Source organism: Siphateles boraxobius, unplaced genomic scaffold, assembly GCF_051911475.1.
Source record: "Siphateles boraxobius isolate OS27281-9 unplaced genomic scaffold, OSU_SipBor_1 12, whole genome shotgun sequence".
Lineage (NCBI taxonomy): Eukaryota > Metazoa > Chordata > Actinopteri > Cypriniformes > Leuciscidae > Siphateles > Siphateles boraxobius.
In genome coordinates, this window is record NW_027508722.1 from 19163855 (window position 1) to 19188536 (window position 24682).

A 24682-nucleotide genomic window follows, 5' to 3' on the forward strand; every position below is an offset into this window, starting at 1 on the left:
CTCTAACACAACTTGATAGGAACAAGTAAGGAACATAAAAAATGAGATTTCCGCAAATACGTGAATTCCTTTTTCCCAAATGAAAGCACACAAATCTACACACACAGCTGAGAAAAGCCCCACAAAACAGACAGACAGAACGAAAGAAACAACCCTCCCAACGCCCAAACGAACCCAAAACATCTTCATCTTCAGATGAGTCCAGTGAGGTCATCAAAGATCCCGCCACCCAGGACCAGAAAGAGTTTGAATGACAGGAGGCGGAGCCAGATCCCTTGCTACACGGTTCTGGGCGACCTCGGTCCAGAGATGCATGAAGAGATGCTGTTTTTCTGTACAGTGACTCGTTTTGTTCCTCGATTCGTTTTTGGCTTTGTTTGTTTTTGGTTTTCCTTTCTGGAAAATGTTTGGCTGGCTGTGAAGTTTCACATTTTTTGGCTTGTAGAAGAAGCAGAGACGATAGGAGCCCTTTCACGCGACAGATCCCACGTCATGCTGTCTTACCAGAGTGGCCTTGTCAAGGTTTTGGTCCCCGATCTCTTTCTGCATCATGTGAATGATGAACTGATCATGTATGAATGAATCGCTTTGGTATTCAAAAGGGACAACGTGAGTGAGGGAAGCATGCAAGCACTTAATTATTAAGAGAGAAATGAGAGTATTTACACTTAGAGAAGTGAAAGCTAGAGAAAGGAGCTTGGTCTCACTTTTATTACACTTTACGACATTCATGTCATTGGACAAACAAGTGCATCAAGCTATGCAGTGCTAATATGATGAACATCAATGACCAAACATCCAATTCTCTCTATACGCTTGTTAAGACATGTAATGATGATGATAAGAAAACATTGATGTACTGAATGTCCTGAAACATTTAATAAAGACAGATGGAAAATCTGCTACTTCTGCGGAAAAAATAGACTAGAATGAGGAAGAACCAGAGAAACACAAGAGCGTTTGAGCTCGACTTGCTCATATTTTATGTTGAAACATTGAATCATAGAAACAGTGAAAGAAAACGGTATGATTTGATGGGAAATGAGATGATGAGCTCAGAGATGGCAGGATTTATATCACTGGGTCTGGTCCTGGACGGTTGGCTATTTACAGGTCCTTTGGATAAAGCTTTTCCATCCGTATTTTTTGGTGTTTGTTTTTGGTATTTGAGATTTTGGTTTGCTTGTATTTCTTTGTCATGGTGAGTCTCTCAAAGCTCCTTTATACTTTTTGGTATTCAGTATTCCACATTTTCTTCAAAGAGTTGTTCTACAACACATTTAAGTTTGTACTTTTTGTTGTTTTTGGTGCTCAAGGATCTCTCTTTGTCCTCTTGTCTCACTGCACTACTCACAGTTTTTTCTTCTCCTTTAATTTACGTATTTGGCTGTGTCCCACTAAGCCTCATGGTGTTTTTTTTTTTTGGTTTCATTTTCCCTCTTCTCTTCTTCCTTCCTCCTTCAACTCTGTCTCTCCATCTCTCCCCTCTTCTACTCTTGTGTATTTTTGGCATCAGTAGAGTGGGAGAGAGGAAGAGAGAGAGTATGAACGAGAGGAAATGAAAAGGAGCGAGGGGATCAAGAGATGCTTTGGTTGACAGGTAAGGTTTCACCTCCTCCTTCTCCTCCGTTTGTGATTGGACTTGGGCAACATCACTCAATTTTAGACCCTCCGATCGAGTGCGGGCTGTGCAGCAATTCACCGGAAGAGCAGGAAGAGACGGGGCTCGAGCAAGGTGAGGGACTCATGCCGCCTGCGACAGGAAATGAGGTTTTGCCAACAGCTGAACCACCCAATCCCATGCTGGGGCCTGTTGCCATAGGCAACAAAGAGGAGTGGTTGAGGAAGAGGGAAGAGGTAAGACCTGCTCCTTGGGCCCCAGAACCACCAATTAACACCTTGCTGCTGCCGCCTTCAAGACTGGAAATGGGCAGCTGGCCACCACTGGCTGCTAGGGCTGTGGAAGAGACACAGTGTTACTCACAAACATCAACAACAATAATATGTGACAGGATAAACAGTATGCACTAATTCCATGTGAACAGATGAACAATGTGAGCAAAGAAGAATAGGAGTGGCAAGACGTAAACAAACACTCAAACAGAGAGGACAAAGTAACACATGACTGGTATGAGGTGGTAAAGTCATCAGTGTCTCTCTCACCCTCCCTTTCGCACAAACCTTGAATAGTAGCAAGTGGGTTGCTGCCAAGAAGAGCTTGGTTCATTCCTGTGTTAATGCTCCTCATCGTATTCCTAAGTCACACAAACAAATAACCATCCCACAAAACACACAGAAAGAAACGGAAAATGGAAAGGAATGAAGGGAAAAAGAGAAAACATTTCGAAGCATAGTTAAGAGCTTGGAAAACAGTGCAAGAAGACAAATCTTTGCAGAATGCAGAATCCAGCAGAATTCAATGACGCATCAGTTCGTAACAAAATCCCCTTTCACTAAGATGTAGTGGGATTTTACTAAATCTTTTGAACAAATATGCAAAATCTCTGAACAAATATTCAAAACATGCTAGCACTTTGTGTACTGAGTGGATAAAAATATATATATATAATTTTTTGTAGCATTAAAACAAATATATGATTTATTATCAATATTTTTAATGTAATATATTTAATTGATAACTATTTAAATAAAGGAGTGTTTACTTTACAAGGCAAGGCCTATATAAACACTAATATTCAAAAGTTAGGGGTCAGTCATTTTTTAAAAAGAAATTAATGCTTTTTTTAAGCAAATGATCAAAAGTGAAAGTAAAGATTTTTTTTAAAAAATCTATACTATTTTTACATTGTTACAAAAATCTTATTCTATCAAATAAATGCTGTTCTCTTGAACATTATATTTATCAAAGAATACTGAATAAAATGTATACGTTTCCAAAAAACAAAAATTATGCAGCCCAACTGTTTTTAATATATTTTTTAAAATCTTAACAACCCCAGACTTTTTAACAGTAGTTTGTATACTAATATATATATATATATATATATATATATATATATATATATATATATATAATATTATTATGTTATATAAATTATAATATCATTAATTATAAAGAATTATATAACACTAATTATAATTAGTATAAAGTATTTAATATCTTGATATCTTATATTTAACTTTGTAAATAAAGAAAAAGAATCCAAATTAAATTAATATTGAGAATTTCACTCCAATCAATTGCTAAAATCGTGATATTGTAACAACACTGGTGCTCACTGTCTGTATGTTGTCCTAAATAGTCAAGTCAATATCAAAAAACAAAGCCAATTTACCAATGTGTGTTTATTTGATAAGTATTTTATATGTGTATGTATAATATGTTATGTGTGTGTGTGTGTGTGTGTGCGTGCGTGCGTGCGCGTGTGTGTGTGCGTGCGTGCGTGCGCGTATGTGTGTGTGTGTGTAAGAACACAGACTCTGCTGGTGGTATTCACCTCAAACTTGCAGCAAAGTCAGTGATGTAGTTAGAAACGTCACCATTCTTTTTATGCCATGAACTGCGGATAACAAAACCACACACAAAAATACATTTGCACACACACAAACACTGCAGGCACCTATATTTGCTGAGCCAGAGGGGGTAAAAGGTGATGAGTAAGTGTGTGTGTGTACATGAGAGAGAAATCAGCTCACCCTGTGTTCAAACTTAGCGTACTGTGAGTTGGAGGGGTGGGACTGGCATCACCACGTGAAGGCGGGGTTACAGGTGATGAGGCGGAGCTTAAGGTGGGCCCGCTTGAGGTCAAAGGGCAAACTGATGACATGGTGGTCACTGACAGAAGAAAATAATAACAGATAGAGCATCATTCACATGTATACTATACAATTATATTTGTCTATGATCAGCAGATGTCCACTTGTGCACCCTACCTGCTGTGCTGAGACTGCTCACTGTCTGGGATAGTCCCTGACTGGACATCTGTAAGGAAGATGTGGATATGATGTCACAGGTCAAAAGGGAAACATTGAGTATTGAAGGGTGAAAAAGAGGCCGGTGTCAAATACTGGAAGTGCTCTGTATGTAGATGCTACTCACTCAGTTATACAAAACCTTAATTACAGTTTTAAAGTTAGTGAATACATGCAATATTCCTTAAAAAAACATGTGTAAGTAACAGAGGTTCAATCCTCCTATAGTATTACAACAATGACAGTGAACTAGTTGCATAAATTGGCTATGAAAGAATGGATTACGATTATTCCACATTAAAATGCAATGCAATGCAGGGCGGGTGAAACCACATTCAGGAATGAATGGTATTTGTGCCATTATGGGAATGATTATTATCAACTGCTCATGCAGGAGAAACTAGTAGAGTGTTGTGGCACAGGGTCATTAGAGATGGGGGTATGAGCCAAGGGAGCAAGCCAGGTCGTACCATGTGCGGGCTGTAGCAGGGGGGTTTGTGCGAGGTGGGCTGGGGTTGGCTGGGCAAGGGAGGGGTGGCACTGGAGGGGTTAATACGTTTCTCTTTCTGTCGGCGGTTGCAGAACCAGACGCGGATCACCTCCTTCTCCATGCTGAGCTTCTCTGAGATGAGCAGGATCTCCTCTGAGGTAGGCTTCTGGTTCTGAATGCAGAAAACACAACCAATTCAGAGGTTTCAGATGGGATTATTTGAAGACATTCATTTCGGAAGTGTATATGAATATTTATTTGGTTATACACTACCATTTAAAAGTTTGGGGTCAGTGCGTTTTTAATATATATATATATATATATATATATATATATATACATTTTTGGAAATTAATACCAAAAAAGGATTTCTGAAGGATCATGTGACACTGAAGACTGGATTAATGGCTGCAAAAAATTCAGCTTTGCCATCACAGGAATAAATGACATTTTAGTGTCAGAGTCTTGCTCTGGCAGCTTTGTCTGTGTTGTCTTTGTTTCATGTCTCTATGTTTGTGTTGTGCTTGAACATATGGTTGTGTTGGTGTTGGCCATGTGCTCCTCTGTTCCTGCCTCCTTGTTTCCCTGTACCACGCCCTCTTGTCTAGTTGAGTCCTCGTTTGTCTGAGTGTTGTCACCTGTTCCTCATATTCTCTGCTCCCTTGTTTTCAGTCCTCGTTTACGTGAGTGTGTTCACCTGTTCCTTGTCTAACTGTTCTCACCTGTTACTCTTGTTAACTCCCTTTATGTGTGTGCTCTTTCCCTCATGTGTTGCCAGTTCGTTAGATGTTGTACTTCTGTGCTACATAGTTTGTTTCTTGTGACTAAAGTCTACAGTGTTTTATTTGTAGAAGTATTTTGTTCTGCCATCGGTCCTGTCTGTCTTGTCTTCTGTGTCTCTAGTTCCAGTCCTGCTAGCAGAGTGTCCCTGACTGTTTACACTCTTGGCTTTGGAGGTAGCCTGGTGCTGAGCCTGAGATCCCTGAGTACCTTGCTGGAGTACTTACAAGTTCCTGTTTGGCTACTGCTAGTTTTCTGAGGTCTCATTCTGCTCTGCCATTTCTACTCTCCAGCTTCCAGTTCTCTTGCTAGTTACAAGTGCTGCTCGGCTAGTTACTACGGCTATCATTGTGTCTCATCCCTGCCTATTGTTTGGACTGTTCACCTCTCCCAACACATCCTGTCTACTGTTTGTCAATAAAACCTGTTAACACTCGTTCTGCATTTGAGTCCTCCATCATAGACCCGTGACATTTAGATAAATAATTATTATATTTTCTACTGCTTTGGTGAGCATACTAGACTTCTTTAAAAAAAAAATCTTGTTTTGAACGATAGTTTATGTTGTGCAATGGTTTTGTAATCACGTGTTCTGACCGTGATGAAGCTGCGTTCCAGTGCGATGCGGACGTTGGTCTCAATGCTGGTGCGTTTCTTCCTGCGGCGGCCAGGCAGGCCCTCAAACCCCAGCGAGGGAGAGGAGAGAGCACTTGGACTGGGCAAGGTGCAGTCCATCGACATTGTTTCTGAGTAAACCAGTAACAAATAGATATTTGAATTTTTACTGTTAATTCAACTGCAAAATGTTTTTTGTGTGTGTGGTTGACAGTCTATTTTTACATTCTATTTTTCAATGATAAAGTAGCCAAAATGCCACTTAATATGTAGTATTATAGTATGCACAGGACATGCGTTCGAGACAGATAGAAACTTTTTGGATTGTGTATGATTAGATTGATAACTGTTAAATCTGATGGAGCTCTTTGTGATGGTTACCTGCGTCATTCAGCCACTTCTCCAACAGAGGTTTGAGTTTGCACATGTTCTTGAAGCTGAGATTGAGCGCCTCAAATCGAGAGATGGTGGTCTGACTGAAATCATTCCCATAGAGTTTCCCCATGGCCATTCCCACATCACCCTGTAGAGGGAAACAGAGACCAAACATTACTTTACAAGGAAATACAAATCTTGTGTGTGTGTGTGTGTGTGTGTGTGTGTGTGTATGCGTGCATGTGTGTGTGTGTGTACCTGTGTGAAGCCCAATTTGATCCTTCTCTGCTTGAAAGTGCGGGCAAATTGCTCCAGTTCCTCCAGGTCACTGGGCTCCTCAGGGTGAGAGGTCACTTGCGTCACTGTGTTCACGCTGCTCTCTGCAACCTTTTCTCTCTGCCACAAACCAGACACACATCAAGACTCTAACATGAGAGAATAGCACAGAATATAGTATTGTGCACATACACCACCATTCAAAAGTTTGGGTTTGGTAATATATTTGTATAGGGTGGGTAAGAAGGTTTAAGAAAAACATCCTTTATGCTGACTAAGGATGCATTTATTTGATCAAAAATACAGTAAAAACAGTAATATTGTGAAATATTAGTGCAAAGTAAATAACTATTTTAATATACTTTAAAATGTTATTTATTAAGCAGAATTTTCAGCATCATTACTCCAGTCTTCACATGATCCTTGTGAGTCACATGATCCTTCAGAATCAAGAAACGTTTCTTATTACAGTTAATAATATTAATACCTATTAATATGTATGCTCAATATTTTTGTAGAGCTGTGATTTATTTTCAAGATTCTTTGATGAATAAAAAGTTCAAAAGAACAGTAAAAATCTTTACTGTCACTTTTGAACAATTAATGCATCCTGGCTGAATAAAAGTATTAAGTTATTTTTAAATTCTTACTGTCCCCAGTCTTTTGAACAGTAGTGCTTATTTTACTACAACTACAACATACGTTTACAGACATGATTGTTTTTTTCTTGTTTAAAAAGGAACTGAAAAATGATGACAATTCTTTTACAGTTACTTTATCAGTTATTTTATTCTGTTGACAACACTAATATTTGTAAAGGGATAATAAAAGCACAACATTTTTTTTCTATACTATGGAAGTCAATGGTTATCGTCAACTGTTTGTTACCTATACATGCAGAACAAAGAAATTCATACAAGTTTGTAACAACTTGAAATATCTTTGCAAAAGCCCCTTGGAACCTGTTTATGTGACCTCTGACATACGGTTACTACCCAAATTTGTGGGTCTTTCATTAGATGATGTACCTGTGTTTGAAGACTAAGTCTGGGTGGACCGGCCAGCAGGCTTCCTTGGTTTTGCTGAGGTAGTGGAATTAGATTTGGTGTTGATAGCAGCCCTGAAACATACACAACCATTTGATTTTATTTATTACCCATAAATGAAATCTGATTGAAATCACTATGCCCTGAAAAAAATATAAAATAAAGTGATGATAATAAATTCTTGTCTATGTTTTGTTTTAACCAGCCAGATCATGACAACTGACATGCAACAAGAGGGACAAATGACCTGACATAGGAAACTTATTTAGGACACAGCGTGAGAATACAAATAGTAAATGAGCTACCTTGCTGCCCTTGCTGCGTTTGTGGTAAAAGAAACTGTGAAGGCAGAGTGTGTCCTGGAACGAGGACTAACTGCTGCAGCTGTAACAACTGCTGAATGTCCTGAAAGAGAGAAAAGAAACAGATGCTGAGAGGACATGATGGTTTCACTCAGATCTGAGGTGGTCTGAGGAGGGCATTCACTGAGAATAAGCAAATAAGATGCAGGATTTTGAATGTTTAGTGAATTTGTCCCTTGTATCACCTCAGGTGCTGCTCAGGACTGATTGGCTGTACCCAAGGGCGTAGCACCAAATGATGGGCCCCGGTCACAGAACCAAGGGATGGGCCCCTTACAACACTCAACACCCAAAACTGCTTTATTTTCACTATTATTCAAAACTTTTTTTTTATTTTCACAAGGTTAAATTCAGAGTACCAATTGCAATAACATAGCAAGAAATTTTAGTGAATTATTAACATTAATAGTATAAATGTAAATAATAGCTACATTAAAATGTAGCCTTCAAATATTTTTCAATTTTGAGCGGTACACTCATACGCTCAACAGACTTCTCTGCGATTGGCTACAGTGCTCAGCGCAGCAAACAGGAACGCTTGTAAACGTGGAGCGTTTGAATGCAGCCGTGTATCTAATTAAGTCTCTGTACTCAGTAAAACCGTGCAGAAAGACTGGTATCTTCACATTTGCACAATTTAATTATTTACTTTGTATAAAGTACAGGTAGGCTATTTACACACTTTTCTCTCGCAAGCCTCACCATTCCCATACCCGCCCCCCCCTTCCCCCATAAAAAAAAACTAGTCAGAAGTTGTCTGCCCTCCTGCAGCTTTCTTTCCACTCTTTTCTTTGTTGATAACCTGATTTAGGCTTCATTTGTCTTAGTGCGAGGCTCCTTTCCATGCCACAAGCTGAATTTAACTGCTGGACTACAAGACCAAACCAATTCTGCTTTTGATAGGGGGATCGCTAACATGGGAAGGCACAAGCTGCTATGCAAATAAAGAACATTTCTCAGTTTTACGGATGGAAAATTGAGTCTTGTGAATTTTTATTCCTAGCGATAGCATATTATTATAACTATGTGATTTTGTCATTTTAATTTTTTATGGATTATCAACATATCTTTGTGGGCCCCCCTCGCCGAGGGCCCCTGTTACTCAGTTCCACTATTACCCCCTGTCCCGACGCTCCTGGCTGTACCTGGGCAGTGAGCTGGATTGGCTGAGAAAGAGGGAGCTGGTGAGGAGGGGGTGGGACGGGGGTGGCGGTTTGTTCTTGTGTGCTCTGCGATTGGCCATGTGACTGCGGTTGAGCTGCCTGCTGATTGGCCTGCTGCTGGGCCTGCTGTTGATTGGCTGCGTGGGCCACATGTGACTGCTGCACAGCTGCAGCGAGGAGCTGCGCCTGCTGTAAGAGCAGCTGTTGCTGTGCAGGCAAAAGTGCAGTCAACTAGAGAGAGAGAGAGAGAAAGAGAGAGAGAGAGAGAAAGAGAGAGAGAGAGAGAGAGAGAGAGAGAGAGAGAGAGAGAGAGAGAGAGAGCGGCAGAGAAGGAAAATGTGGTGAAAATAAGAGTTAGAAAAGTGGATCAAAGAAAGCACATGTTAAGCAAGGCAAGCAAGCGCACACAGGAACCCACACAGACACACATAAGCAGCGCATGTAAAAAGTAAGTGTGTGTTTGTCTCACCCCTGCGAGCTGGCCACCCGTTAGCATCAGCTGTGTGTGGGAAAGGGCCGTCTGAGCGGGTGCAGCGGGAGACATCTGACCACAATCCTCCACCTTAGCCTGAGACATAGAGACAGAAAAATGATGAATTCATGGGTTAAAAGAGACACAGGGAGTGGGGGTATTTAAATGAGGGTGACAAAGGGAGGATAATGAAATAATAAAAAAAGGTGGAAAACCTGTAAACTGTAAAAAATAAATAAAAAAAATTGTAAAAACTAACTTTGGTTTCACTTTATTTTAACACTTCTGTTGACTATAAGTAACGCTGCATGTCCTAAATATCTAGTAACTCTAGATAGAGTGACTGTGGAGTATTAGTTGACTAGTAGGGTTAGAATAAGTTTGACTTGTATTGGCAAAGTTACTTATAGTCAGTATAATGTCTGTTGGGGAGCATCAAAATAAAGTTTTAGCAGATATTGAGCAGATAGTCAACTAATAATCTAATGAGAGTTAGTTGACATGTAGTTGTAAAGTTAATTATAGTCAACAGAATGTTCAAAAGGGACCATAAAAATAAAGTGTTACTCAAACTTTTAATCAAACCGGTTTTAAATTGGCCATAACCCAGGAACAAGAAAATGTGCAGATCTGTGAGACTCACTTAAAACAGTCAGTAATTCACATTCATTTACACACATTTACTCACTTTGTTGCCGCTACTCAGTGTGGGTGAAAGGGAGAAAGGGTTGATTTTCATCAGCTGAACCTGTTGGAGGGAAACATTTAAAATATGATTCATTTTTCTAATGCTGTATTCAGATAAAAGATAACACGGGTATCAGTCACTTACCAGATTATTTGAATCTGAGCCATTTCTTTCTGAGTCTGAGGAACGCAATAAGAGAAATACAATAAGAGAAGGCAACGTATTAGTTAATTTGGTAAATGTAAGTTTAAGTTAGTTGGTTTGTTTAATTTAGTTAGTTTGACATTAGAAGACTTGGCTACAAACATAACAAAATACATGTGTAATTTTTATTCAATATAATGTTACAACATTATAAGTGTTCATATATATTATTTGATCTATTTAAATTGTTAAAAAAACATGTGTATGTATATTGTTAACATATAAAAATATGCTACTAAAATACTTTTATCATATTTGTTATAGGGCTAGTGAAGATGTTATCAGGTCATGTAAATATCTGAGCAGAAAAACCTTTTTGTCGAGCCCTGTTTCAGACATACACAAATATAATGTAGCTCTATACCTGTGCTCTCCATCGGAGAGTCTGCCGCTGGATTCTCAACCTCTACTGGCTTTGACATTCTGATATCTGAAAAAAAAAGACAGAGACGTATAAAATTAGTCATGAGCTGATGCATTTCTGTTTAAAACAAGAGTAATAAAATAATATTATATATTATTAAATTCACTATTAGTTTTGATGATGATGAATGGAAGTTTAACATACACAAGTATGTTTGAATAAATTTTTTTTGATGATAGAGCAGCGTCAGGTCTAGATTCCTTCATTCTCAAACAAGTGGAGACGTGATTAATCCAACAAACAACTATTACATCACCACAGACGTGTCACTTCAAATTTAGCCTAACTGTAACCGAGCCAATGGGACTGTCCCAAATCATCAGCGGAGAGAAACAGAGTGTGCAAAGTTAACGTGTGTGAAATATATCTTCTAAGAATTCAAATACAATTTTTTGAAAGAGTTTTATGAGGTTTTGGTCTACATTGAAGCAAGTAGATTCACATACATATACACTTCTAAGTCAGAACACACAACTGAACATGTTTGTATGTTTCTGGTACATTCAAGCCAATTCAGTTTATTTGTATGGCATCAGCAGCATCAGAGGTATAAACTCTGTAGCAAAAAAAGAATCTCTCAAATAGATGTGCAAAACAACACACACACACACATGCTCACTCACACACAGAAACACTCACTTCCCTTTTGTGAAAAAATGCAAATAAAGCCAACGACTGACTAATAATATCACCCACCTGCATATACCACTATCATGTCTGATCCTCTTTATCTCAACACACACATTTCATCCTTCATTTCTCACGTTTTCAGAGTTCCTTTCATCAATATTTAATTCCTGCCAACTACATGAATCGATGAGGCCTTTATCAGATACTGATAATTAATGTCTGGCTCCTCCAGGGGGCAGTACAACTTGATTGTAAAAATTGATTGTTTGTAATAATCCAAGAGAAAGTTACACAGGAAACCAGTTTCACTTGTATCAGTTGTGACAGACGTGTAAAAGCCACCAAAAAGCTGATGAATTGCCGACTTCCTCAGGTCATCAAATTCGTGGTCCAGCCACAGTGGTTGATGAAAGGAAGTAAAAAGGAAGGAAAGCCCCTCTTGAGGCCCGTCGGGGAGCGGGCCGTAGACTTCAGGGTTTCCACAGAACGGCCTGTTGGTAAAATGGTGCTCTGATAGCTCAGGGTAAAAGTTTGAGAATATTTTCAGATTGCCTCACACAAGTATTACCTATATTTAGTAAGATTGGGTTTCTTAAAATAAGAAAATAAATGGTCTTTTAAGCTGCCTAGAGGTCTTCAGAGAGGCATGTATTGTTAATTTAAAGCAAAAAGGTCAAAGAAACGTTTGAAATCATGGATTAATTTTAGTGAATCATCACAAACTTATTTGGCGCCTTGCAGTCTCTATGATAGCTTATTTGATATATACATTCACCACAACAGTTTTTAATGCTCAGATCTAGAATTCAAATTTAGTCTTATATGAAGTGAATGTACACTTCATCATTCATATGAAGTTAATATGAAAGAGTGTCTGATGGGTTTGGTGTTAATGTCTCACTTCCCTCTCTGTTTCCCCTCAGGCTGGGGCAAACACAACGTGTTAAACCAAACCCTTACTGTCGGGCCAGCTATTAATACACACACACACACACACACACACACACACGCACGCTTGAATGTAAGTGCCGCTATCATATACAGTCTTTATACAGTAGCTGACACACACAGATCTATTTCTTACTATTTTCCAAACTTCTTCATTTCATAACTTCTGTATTACAAAGATCTCTATTTTTATGATAAAACTTAAATAAATATGCTTACACTGCTTGCACATACTGGAAATTATTTCCATGCTAATATTGTTTTACATGATTTTCAACTATACTTAAAGACCTAGATATCACATGCACCCCGATATAACCGGGGCAATCTCAAATCTCCATCACTGTGTGCATTTAGCAACAAATTAATAAAAGGTATCTGAGTTCCAGTAGACACTTACGTCTTCTGACTGCTGATTTCTGGACTGTTTGAAAGGTCAGATAATCAGTAATGATAATGCAAGATGTCTTTAGGAACATGATACTGGTTTCAAGCTGGCCAACCAGCTAGACACTTCACAGCAAGTGAAGGCAACAATCCTCAAAGAACCATTCTAACGGCTTGGTATGTGTATAGTTTTACACACAGAGTTATACTAACAGTGTACACTATACTCATAGTGGTCCACTAGTATACCAGTCCCCTCAATATTAAAGGAAAGAGTTCCTGTATACTGTGAGCAAATAAGGTCAAGTGTCGGTTGGGATCTGGGAGGAAGGGGGGAAACCCCATGAAGAACTTCACACTGGGTTTCCCAGGAGGTTCCCTCCCACTTCCAGTCAACAAATATGATTTCATCAATTCTTCAGTACTGAAGTGCTAATTTGCGTGATGGATCAGCAATAATAATAAGAAAAATAGCTATACATAACGTTAGTCTAATAACCTGAAGATTTTATGCACGTAATACCACAAATTGGAGTTGATGTAAAGCATTAGAGCTCTCTGATTTTCAGAAGAGCAAAAACTATTTTTTTGTGTATCTGGTATTACAATATTTGTATTAACAATATCAACAATTCTGCCTTTGAAATGAATGCAGAGAAATGTAAATTATTCTGAGAATTGCATTTCAGAAATCAGAGGAACACCAGTTAATAAGCAGTGCTTAGTAAAAATTAGATCATTGACCAGTTCCCACATTTTACTGAATTACAAATGCTATGAGAGCATTAGATTGCATAGTATAAAAATGGCCACTAAACCTCACTGTGGCAACAAGAGACTCGTGAGAAAAGCCACAGAGTTCAGTAGCTATGTCATAACTCCAAAAAAAAAACATTGTAAAAGAAAACTAAACATTATATATGTTGTGCAAATTTAATACTGGCCACACTTTAAAAAACACCATCCTCACAGTGAAGAGGGTGGTGGACGCGTCATGCTGTGGCACTGGGTATCTTTAAGTAAAACGAAAAGTGAATGGCACAAAACCAGAGAAATACAGCACAAAAGCTTTCAGCAGGACAATGATCTTAAACTCTGAGTGGCTGAAGAACATGAAGCTGAATGTCAGACATTGGCCCAGATTTCAACTCATATTCAAATGTCTGAAAACTGCAGCGCATGAACATCATCTGACTACCCGAAAAGTCTGAAGCCTGGGAACATACAGAAAAAGAGTTTCAAAACGGCTCCAAAAAATATTTGAACACTGAAGCCACGCACGCCAAATGTCTCACAGCCACATTTATAATAAAATTTAATACATTTTTAATAATAATTCAAATTAAATAAAACTAAAAATATTTAATAAAACAATTTATACAAAATAATTTTAAGTTTCAGTGCTTTGAAATAAAACAATCACAGATAATGCATCTGAATCCATTCGCAAAGCACTGTAACTCTATTTCTAGAAAAAAACTCACTCTGAAATTCAAGACGTATATATATTTTGGAATTTCAGACTTTGTGTAACTTTGCATAGCACTTCCTTTCAGTTTCTGCAGACCCTCTTGATCTGATGACCACAAACGTCCCTGCATTTCTAACGAATCCATCAATAAAACTCAGAAGAGACCAACCTGGCAACCACATAAAATGCTCTGGACACATACCTGGCAACCACATATGGGAATAATCCATGGATGCAACAGGACCGGTCTTTGTCATGTTGATGAATATGTGTGCACTCGTTCAGTGAGGTCCTCTTCCTCTCTCACACATGCACACACTCGTTCTCTGTCTCACTCTCTCCGCTTCTCTTTGACGGCCAAGGAGGAGGAACAAACTGATAACAAGTGGGGGGGGGGGGGGGGGGGACTCTCCACTCCTCCTTCTCTCCTCCCTCCGTCACCTCCTCTCTACGCTGTACCCACCCACACCTCCGCCCCCTCCTTGCCCACTTCCTGACCCCGAGAGAGCAAGAACAGAGCGGGTCAGAGCAGACATGCCACATTTGCCATTTACAATACAATGCGTTTTAAACTCGTGAGTGTGTTACAGGTCGTTCCATCGGGCGAATTTATGTTACGGTCGCTTTTGGAGGATAAAAGTCTGAGGAAGGCGAGCAGGATGCTGAGCGAGCGAAGGAGGAAGTGAAGCGCTGTCGATCGGTGGGCTGAAGAGTGGGGTCAGGTGAACTAAAAGAGGATGGAAGAGGTTGAGAGTGGGAAGGCGGCAGTGAGGAGTGAGAGATGAAAAATAAGCAGATGTTGAGATAGAGGTGAAAAGAGGGGGAGAGTTGTGCCGCTGGAAAGTGCTGGGGTTGCTGGAAAGAGTCGCTCACGAGTCCTGCGGTGACTCTCTTGGTCTCTCTCGCACACCCGTGTCACGCCGTATCTCTACTGTATATCACAACACAAGCCTCCATCAGAAAATACAGAATGAGGACGCTGTGCTCACGCGGCTTTTTTTCCAACCTCAAACGTCCACACTGGGGCATGAATCACCCTGTAGGAGCCCAAAACAAAGCAGAGAAAGCAAAACAAGCATAGAAAACATTTGTGATATAAAACTGTAATGTGTCTGAAGCAGGAAGCAGGGATGGATCACAAGCTATACTGTTCAGTGACTGGAAATAGAAATGTCTAAACTGTCCTAACTACATGTACTGCATCAGAGGACAGTGTAGACACACATAATTATTTTAATTACATTTTTTTTTTTTCACATTTGAGAATATTTGTGAGTTGTTATTATGCTAGGTACATCCTGGGATGCTTTTTTGAAGTGTTGAAGATACTTTTCACTTTGTCACTAAAAATATATTTTTGTAAGGAAAATAACATGTCGACTCAATTTAAATTTGTCTAGAAAATGTATTTAAGCATGAGCAATTTAAACAAAAGTACATAAGAAACAGTCACATTTTACTGGTCCTGTATGTCTTCATTTAGTTTTTTTTTCAAAAGTATTTGCATTTTTTGTAATTTAAAATAATTTAAGACTATTTGATCACACTAATTTGAACATTAAATAAAGATATAATATTAATGCAAAAAATCCTAATACATATAATGAAAAAGCTTTGTATTTCCATTAAAAGGAAGATTTTAGCATGTACATATACACAGTATCATATGGTATATTTAGTAAATATTGTTTAAACCCTATGTTTTAGGGTGTTAAGGCAAAGAAAATGTAGATGGAGTGATGTAAAAGCATTACATCTAAACATTTACATTTATGGCTAAATAGTCATCACTATTAGATATATATATTTAAATACTGAATGGTTATTAAACATAAAACAATTAAAAGGAACAAGATGTAATGATCTTTCTGGGGATTTAAGAAACAGTGTGCTGAAATGATTTACAGTCAAGGTAAAGTCCAAGTCCAGCACATATGAGGTGATATAAGAGACTGCAGTACTGTGTGTTCAACACTAGGAGGCGGCATTACCTCACTTTATTATGAATGTTGTGACGAGTTTTTCTGGAATCTCCCAATTGATAAGCGCTAGATTTCAAATTTACTGGTTATTTCAAAGAAACATTAAAGCGAAAACAACATATCTAGTTTAGATTCTCATTAATATACAGACACACACTCAAAGACAAATATAACAAAAGACAGCTGTATACCCTTATACAGTTCATACCTATACAGGCCTGAAATAACAGTTTCTTGGTTATACTCACACAGCATTTATTCTCTCTATATAAATATAGATATATTTTCTTACACATCACAAACGAATACAGATGGTAGCTTATATGTTTTGTGGTTTCACACAAAGAGTGTCAGGTTCACGGTCACTGAGAGCCTGTGCGTATGCAGTGTGGTTGGTGGGGTTAAAGTTCATGACCCCGAGGTCACACACCACAGACATGTCTGCATATGTCCATTTGGCCGGCCCCTCATCACATGGCTTAAACGTCACTCCTCGTAATTACATCAGTTTTAGTTTATTTGATGACATGCAGCCTGATTCATGTGTGAAACAAACAGGAACATCTCATGATCCACCAGCAAATATGCCCCTGTGATTTTTAAAAGCTAGTATGATTCTTCATCCGTTCCCCTCGCTCTCCTTCCCTCCATGTTTATCTGATCAGCTGTCTGTTTAAGAGTGCAAGCTCCAGGCCTCAAGAGAGCCATCAATCTCACAGCTGTCACAGCTCAGAGCCGCATGCGTGCGTATGTGTGTGAGTGATTAGATACTAACTATTTCACACAGCAAACACTCTTCGTGCTGTAGATGCAATCGCGTTCACTCCAACACAAATGTGTCTTAGTCTTTAATGCTGATAAAGTTACAGGGACGCTTTCTTTCCGTCCACAATTCCAGGCTGATACGTCCACCTCTTCACCTCCATAAACACAAATGTCCATTCCCTCCACTTCCCACTCGCTCCTCCAGCTGTTAAACTATCAGCGTGTCCCGTAATGCAATGATAAAAATGCTCTTTTTAAATTGTTTCCAGACATTTGCTCTTTCTTTCCCTCTTTCTGTCTTTCTCCCCTGCTGGTCAGCAGACGCTGTGACATCACTGGACACTGCTCTGCACTGTGATTGGTCACTGGCCCATGTTGCCAGGCAACAGCAGTGAAAGGTCTCTTGTGTGAGTGTGTGTGTGTGTGTGTGTGTGTGTGTTTGTCTGTGCTTATGTGTAAGTTTTACCCCTGTGACAGACAGTGAAATGGTAAACGGAGAGCAGCTCTTGTGCTGATAAGTTTTCCTATCTGAAATGGAGCATTTTTCCTGTAATGTGAGGGCTGAGTATCGTTTCCCTTGAATGAATTTGTGCATGTTTAATATTTAGGCTTATATCTGTGTGTGAACGCAGCTGTGTGTGAGAAAGTGTGTGTCTGGGGAAAAGGTGGTTATTGTTTTTGACACAGACCCTCATATTTCTGCATCGATCGATTCCTCTGACTCCCGACACGACAATAATTGCGCGCACACACACACACACACACACACACACACACACACACACACACACACACACACACACACACACACACACACACACACACACACACACACACACACACACACACACACTTGGGCCTCTTTCTATCAGTAGCATTATTACTGTGCAGAGGTAGAGGGGGAAATAAGGGGAGCTAAGAGGAATTCATAGGGCAGAACAGGAAAGAACGCAGAGGAGAGAGTCAGGCCACTTGAAAAAGAAGTGCACAGTGGGAGAATTGATAGTAAGATCTCACAGGGAAAGAAAAGGACATGGGGGAGATGAAGAGAGATGAGAAAATAAATGAAAAACTTGGAAGATAAGACTAAAAAGTAGAAGGAAATGTGTGTTAGCGTAAAAAAGTGCCACCAATCCCGTGCTCTTGGTCTCTACAAATGGCCGCTCAAACGGAACTGAACTATTTATTGGTGCAATATTGAATCAAACTTGCAACCTTCACAGTTACAGTATATCAAATATTCACGATTTTACTTTCACAATATAATATGTACAGTATATATATATATATATATATATATATATATATATATATATATATATATATATATATATATATATACCTATATATATACCTATATAAATATATTAAACCTCACAAAACCTTTTGGGTTGGAAAGTTTGATTCATTTCTGTGAATCAGTTGAAAGTTTCCATTTCAATGCATTGATGATGCTTCATTCAAAATGTAATGATTAATTTGCATAATTTTTGGTTTGCCTTAAATTCAGTAACAAGTTGGTATATAATATATTCATTTTAGTTATTTGTTTATTTTTAATTAGTTTCTTTTTTATTATTTTATTAAAGTTTAATTAGTCAAATAGTGCTGTACTGTTATATTTGTTATATCATGTTGCTATACTGTGCATAGAAATTAAAGTAATTCGATATTTTATATTTATTTTTATATTAAAAAGGAATTTAATCAAAAACAGTTTGGAAAACATTCATTATTTTTACACTAAATATTAATAATCTAATTGGCAACAGTGATTTTTTGGTCCTCTAAACCATAAACAATGATTTCAGAGCAAATAGATACATTTTGAGATATATATCAAATAACGTCAAAATCCTGAAAATGACCACTATAATATTTTTAGCTATCTCGCCCAGCCCTTTACTGCAGTATAATAACAGAAGAGCATTGCAAGAGAGATGAAGGATTCATCCCATCTTTTTCCAATAAAAGAAGAAATGAGGGATTGAATTGGGGAGGATGGGGGGTGAGGGTACAACAAAAGAGATGAGACGCACATTCACACAGAAAGTGTTGTTTTTGAGAGATGAGGAAGAGATGTTATTAGGTTGACAGGAGCGTAATGACGGAGCAACTCCAGAGCTGTCACACAGAAAAAGCACAACCGCACGGTGATGGAGGACAAACACACACACGTTCACACTTACACTGTCACTTTCAAGAGAAACCGTTTGCTTTCACATGAAGGATGGGTAACGATGGTCAATTAGTGAGGTTGACTGCTATACCTAGATTTGTTTATTCGATTTTTCATTGTAAAAAGTTTTATTTAGTGCACGTCAAGCTTCATCTCAGGCTTTTCTAGTGCTCTAATAATTGTTTTTAAACACAATAATCCACCTTACATAAGATAGAAACCTAAACTAAACTAGTCTAGTTTACTAAACTGCTACTTTTAAATATTTATTTCTGCATATCCCTATTTGAGAAACTCTGTTTATGTATTTTCCGATAGTTTCAGTGTTGTAGTGCTGATTAAATGTGATTGGTTTACAATTTCAGGAATAATTTGACCTTTAACCTGTCTTTCACCTTTCCCCAGTGCAGTTTTTTCCCCTTATCACGGTCTCATGTCTGTCATTCTTGCTCATCAACTCATCAATATTCCCACTCACCTTTCATCTTTATCACAACATCCATCTTTCTCTCTCCCATAATCCCCTTCTCCTTCGCTTTCCGCCCCCCTCCTTCCTGTATCACTTCATTCCCCCTTTCGTTCTCTTCTCATTCCATTTCACTTCCTAAACTACATCTCTCTCTCTCTCTCTCTCTCTCTCTCTCTCTCTCTCTCTCTCTTTGTCTATCCATACATTTCTAGCTGCCATTTCTTACTTTTTTTATTGTTTAATTTCCTCTCCTTTTTATGCCCCACTTGGACGTCTCTCTCGATCCGTCCTTGTCTCTGTGTTTGTGATAATAACTAAAATAAGAGTTTCTTCTGCCATTATTTATTTCTCTCTTCCCAAGCGCAGGGAGATATCAAAACCTAGTCAGAGCCGGCACAAGGGACCCGTGCTACATTTGGGGAAAGGAGAGGTGGACTATGAGATGGAGAGAGGGAACGAGAGGGGGTAGGGGCTCTACTGTTGTCAGATGGGGGTAGATGGGCTGGGGGGGGGGGCTGGGGTGGGGGGGGGGGGGGGGTGTAGGAAATCGGTCTGGCTAGCGGAACAGCTTTTCACCTATCTCTCTCTTTCTCTCTCTCCCTCTCTCTCTCTCCACACACTGCTTTGTATTCTGTGGAGATGACAGGGGAAAGCTTTATTGCTCTGAGTCGGTATCGATCGGGGCCCTAGGCAGGGGGGAGCGCACAGACGCCCATTAGAGGCACTTTCTCAACGACCGCTCCCTAAGAGCACAACCCCACCCTACCCCCTTCTTTCTCTTTCTTTGCCTCTGAAATTCTAATTCAAGGTTTCTATCCTTGAGGCTTGACTGGGAAAGAGGGAGAGAAAGCGAGAGGAGACGTAATCTGATAAAGAAAGAGGCAACAGAGACACAAAGCAAAGAAAATATATCAATATTTCAATAGCCTACGAATACATATGAAGTGCTACATTTCTCTTATCCCCCTTTCAGCTCACTGTTATTCCACATCTTCTATATTCTTAATAGCAGATGAAAATATGTTGGTTGAAATCAGTGATTTCATGTGTAAGTCCAGCACTATATAGTTCACATAAACCGTGAAAACACAAGGATGCACAACAAAGACTGTACACAGGCCCTGTGAATTGTGTCTAACACCAAAGAAATACCTTTCTACTATGTCTATGCGTTCAGATCCCAGTGGGATGTCACACTCTGGAATGAGGCCTATATCACCTGTAATCTCCCTCTTCACATAATTCCTCATTTTGAATCAGAGTTTGGCAAGACAAGAATCTCACCTTCCTATTCACCCCTTCTTGCTCTCTCTCTCTCACACCTCGACCAAACAAAACCACACTGCCATCACGAAGAAAAGGCTTCTGGCACCTCCATGGCTATCCAAAATAACACATAGTATACCATAAATATTAATTCTCTATTACCTTGCTGAAAAAGCCTGACCTGCAGAGACTAAACTTTGACCTTGGGGAATTTAAAGTTATATCTGCACATCTCCTCTGTCCTTATAGAGTGAGTTAAAAGATACAGTGGTCTAGTGCACATATTCCAGAAATTGAGCCTTGCCGTTCATGTGGAAAATGGAGATTTGAATCTGGCTGTTAATAAGTCCTGGTCCCAGTCTCCTAAGTCATTTCCTCTCATCTCTTCTGCATCTATCAATACAAAGTGACATAATTATATATGTGTGTGTGTGTGTGTGTGTGTGTGTGTGTGTGTGTGTGTGTGTGTGTGTGTGTGTGTGTGTGTGTGTGTGTGTGTGTGTGTGTGTGTGTGTGTGTGTGTGTGTGTGTGTGTGTGTGTGTGTGTGTGTGTGTGTGTGTGTAAATTAAACTACTAAATTTGATTAAAATAAAATTTCATATTTGCAACTGCATTAACGATCACGTTTGAGCCTCTGACATGCAACATGTCCTAATTTCATTCTAATCAATACTTTCCAATCATACTATTTCTATCCACAAAAAGTGATATACAGTATTAAAATATATTAAACATATTTATTTGCAACAGCATGATCAGAGTGACTACTGAAGTTTAAAACTTTATAAATATAAATCTTTAAAAACTGTTTATATTTGATATCTCTTCTTTTCTAGTCATAGAGTATCAGTATGGTGTGACCTTCCAATTTGAATCTGATTACATGTTTTTAGCCTGACAAACACTGAAAAGTCTGTCTCTATAACCACCACATGGGAATAGTTGAAGAGACTTCAACGCAGCACAATCGTGCACCATGTTTACACATGTGAGTCAATCGCTCCCACGCCAATCGATGGAAAGAGAGAGAGAACAGGTTACCTTTGGTCATTAAGACAGGGGGAATCCCAGACTTAGGGTGGTTAGGGGGTTCATTGATAGAGAGAAAGAGAGAGAGAGAGAGAGTATTTGGCAAAGAGAGAGAGCAGACAATTATCTGTATTGATTAAAGGGAGGCAGCACAGTGAAGAACAGAGCTCACTATGTGTCGATCAATAGAGAGAGAGACAAACAGAAAGAGAGAGAGAGAGAGAGAGAGAGAGAGAGAGAGAGAGAGAGAGAGAGAGAGAGAGAGAGAGAATTGTTTGGGGAAAGAGGGTCAATAGGGTGGGAACGAAATAGGGACAAAATCAAGTGTGAAAACGAGAACATGTGCGAGGTAGGTAATAAAATGATGGTGCATGAAATAAAAACATATGTATTAATGTTTAAGAATTCTTATTGACATCATACTGATTACAAGCATCCAGCACATGCATTCAAATGTCTAAATTTGGCTGTCATGTTCAGATGCAGTACTGATTAACCTGACATTACGCCCTTACACTTTAAACAAAAAGTACCAAAAGTCCTAAAACATTTTACAGTTACAAAATTAACTTGTTTCAAAAATCAGTAAATTATTTTTTCTTTGGTCATGCATTATTTTGCCTAATAAAGTGGGTCAGGGCTGCCATTTTTGCCCACTCAAAATAAAAATAAAAACTGGTGCATGATTATCATTAACTTGTGTGCAACTTGTACAGACTGAAAATGTGAGTTGAGTTTGAATATATGTTGGGCACTTTGTAGCCAAGGCCTCTTCTCTTCCACGGAAATGCGTGAAACACCTGGACAAAAGCTTCAGAGAGGAGTGACATCAAATGAACTGTGTAGACACAAGCCATGCAGACAGACCCACTGCTTGCCCCTTCTCAAAATATTAATCCCCTTTCAGACAAACTTGACCCCCAACACACACACACTCCCCTTTTCCACTCCTATTAGGAGTTGAATGCATATCTACGGACTGTGCTGGCCGTTGCCTAGTAACCGTGACCCTCATCAGCTAACACCAGAAACAACACAACATTCATTACATCCTCTGACTCATTTGTTGCTTAGTAATGTAACATTGTCCAAAAAGCATGTATTACACCTTAGCTGGAGTTTTAAAAGCAAAGTTTTAAACAATGAGAGCATTTTCAGGTAAGATTATTAAAACATGAACATGTTAATGCATTAGTGCATTAAATGCATACTTAAAAACAAATATTACAGAAAAAATATGCAAGAAGTGCAATAATCAATACTTCTTTTTTGTTTACTGATAATGTTTTTTTTACAACTGTTTGTTTTATATTGTTACTGAATAAAAAAAGAAATTCACAACTAATACTGATACAGATTATTATTATATTTAAGTGCCAGATAATCAGTATGCAGAAACAATTCTTAACTGTTTTATTTCTACTTTTTCATAATAAATTCAGAATCATTAGACAACAACAAACAGAACATAATATCCATATGCATATAATATTTAATACTTTTATTATTTATTATAGAGCTATTATTATTATTATTTATAAATGTACTTATATTTATGAAGAGTTATTTTGCAATCTAAATAGGTGCTAATACGTTTTTTTCTGATTTATTTATCCTTGTTCTATAGGCAGTCTCGCTGTAAACATGTTATACATTCCTCACGCGAGAATTTTAACAGTGCATTAATGAACTTCGACTGAAACATAAATTCCTGTTTAATGGCATTGTTGGGTGCAAAAGATCATTAATAATAAAAATAGAACAAACAGAAAATAAAAGTAGAAGGTGGGGTGGTGGAGCGATGTCAACACAGGAGTGAGTTAAGGGATAGTTCACCCAAAAATGAAAATCCTTTCATCATTTACTCACCCTCAAGTTGTTCCAAACCTTTATGAATGTCTTTCTTCTGCTGAACACAAAAGAAGATATTTTGAAGAATGTTGGTAACCAAACAGTTGATGGACCCTATTGACTTCCATATGGAAATATACTATAGAAGTGAATGGGAAGTAGACTTTTTGGTTACCGACATTCTTCAAAATATCTTCTTTTGTGTTCAACAGAAGACAGAAATTCATAAAGGTTTGGAACAACTTGAGGGTGAGTAAATGATGAAAGAATTTTCTTTTTTGGCTGAACTATCCCATTAAATCAGCCACTTACAGCTGATGTGATTGCCAAAATTAGGTGTTTACATTTTGTCTATTCAAAAAACAATCTACTCTTTTCATACTAATTAAAGAAAAGTATTTTTTTGTCTAAATAATTTAAAGGTTACTTAGACATGAGATCAGATTGCATCATGAGGACAAACCTTACAGCCTAAGATGAGGCAAGGTTAAGCGAATGAGCACACACACACACACACACACGCACACGCACACACACACGCACACACACACACACACACACACACACACACACACACACACACACACACACACACACACACACACACACACACACACACACACACACAATAGCACCCGCACTGATTAAGGCCTGTTTAATATGAATCGGATCTCAGCGGATACGGCAAGGACACAGAGTCTGCGTGCATTGTAATCTACCAGAGTAAATACTTATTTACATGTATATAGTACAAAATAAAATAACTATAATCTCGCAGTTTGTGAACAGAATTTATAAATAGAGGCTATATATACAAAAATAAAAGGGCAATCTGGGTCTGAAATACTAAAGCGTTGTAAAAAAAGGAAGAGAGTC

The 24682-nt window shown here is 38.5% G+C and overlaps 1 protein-coding gene across 5 annotated transcripts in view; it reads right to left on the reverse strand.

The window, feature by feature from the left end:
- Nucleotides 1-673: 673 nt before the first annotated feature.
- Nucleotides 674-24682, reverse strand: part of pou2f2b (POU class 2 homeobox 2b) — a 36840-nt gene continuing 12831 nt past the window's right edge. Inside the window, exons 2-17 of one of the 5 annotated variants that reach the window (XM_077209935.1) lie at nt 10769-10834; nt 10345-10379; nt 10201-10260; nt 9510-9608; nt 9023-9271; nt 7821-7920; nt 7498-7589; nt 6452-6589; nt 6200-6341; nt 5801-5949; nt 4404-4595; nt 3895-3943; nt 3658-3796; nt 3459-3521; nt 2182-2255; nt 674-1957 (exon numbers count right to left, since the gene is read on the reverse strand). In XM_077209935.1, coding sequence (XP_077066050.1) covers nt 1653-1957; nt 2182-2255; nt 3459-3521; nt 3658-3796; nt 3895-3943; nt 4404-4595; nt 5801-5949; nt 6200-6341; nt 6452-6589; nt 7498-7589; nt 7821-7920; nt 9023-9271; nt 9510-9608; nt 10201-10260; nt 10345-10379; nt 10769-10834 — 1952 coding nt within the window. In that variant the 3' untranslated portion in view covers nt 674-1652. Of the gene's footprint in view, nt 1958-2181; nt 2256-3458; nt 3522-3657; nt 3797-3894; nt 3944-4403; nt 4596-5800; nt 5950-6199; nt 6342-6451; nt 6590-7497; nt 7590-7820; nt 7921-9022; nt 9272-9509; nt 9609-10200; nt 10261-10344; nt 10380-10768; nt 10835-14466; nt 14617-24682 lie in introns of those variants that run through there. The other 4 variants (XM_077209942.1, XM_077209937.1, XM_077209951.1 and 1 more) reach the window with 4 other exon arrangements.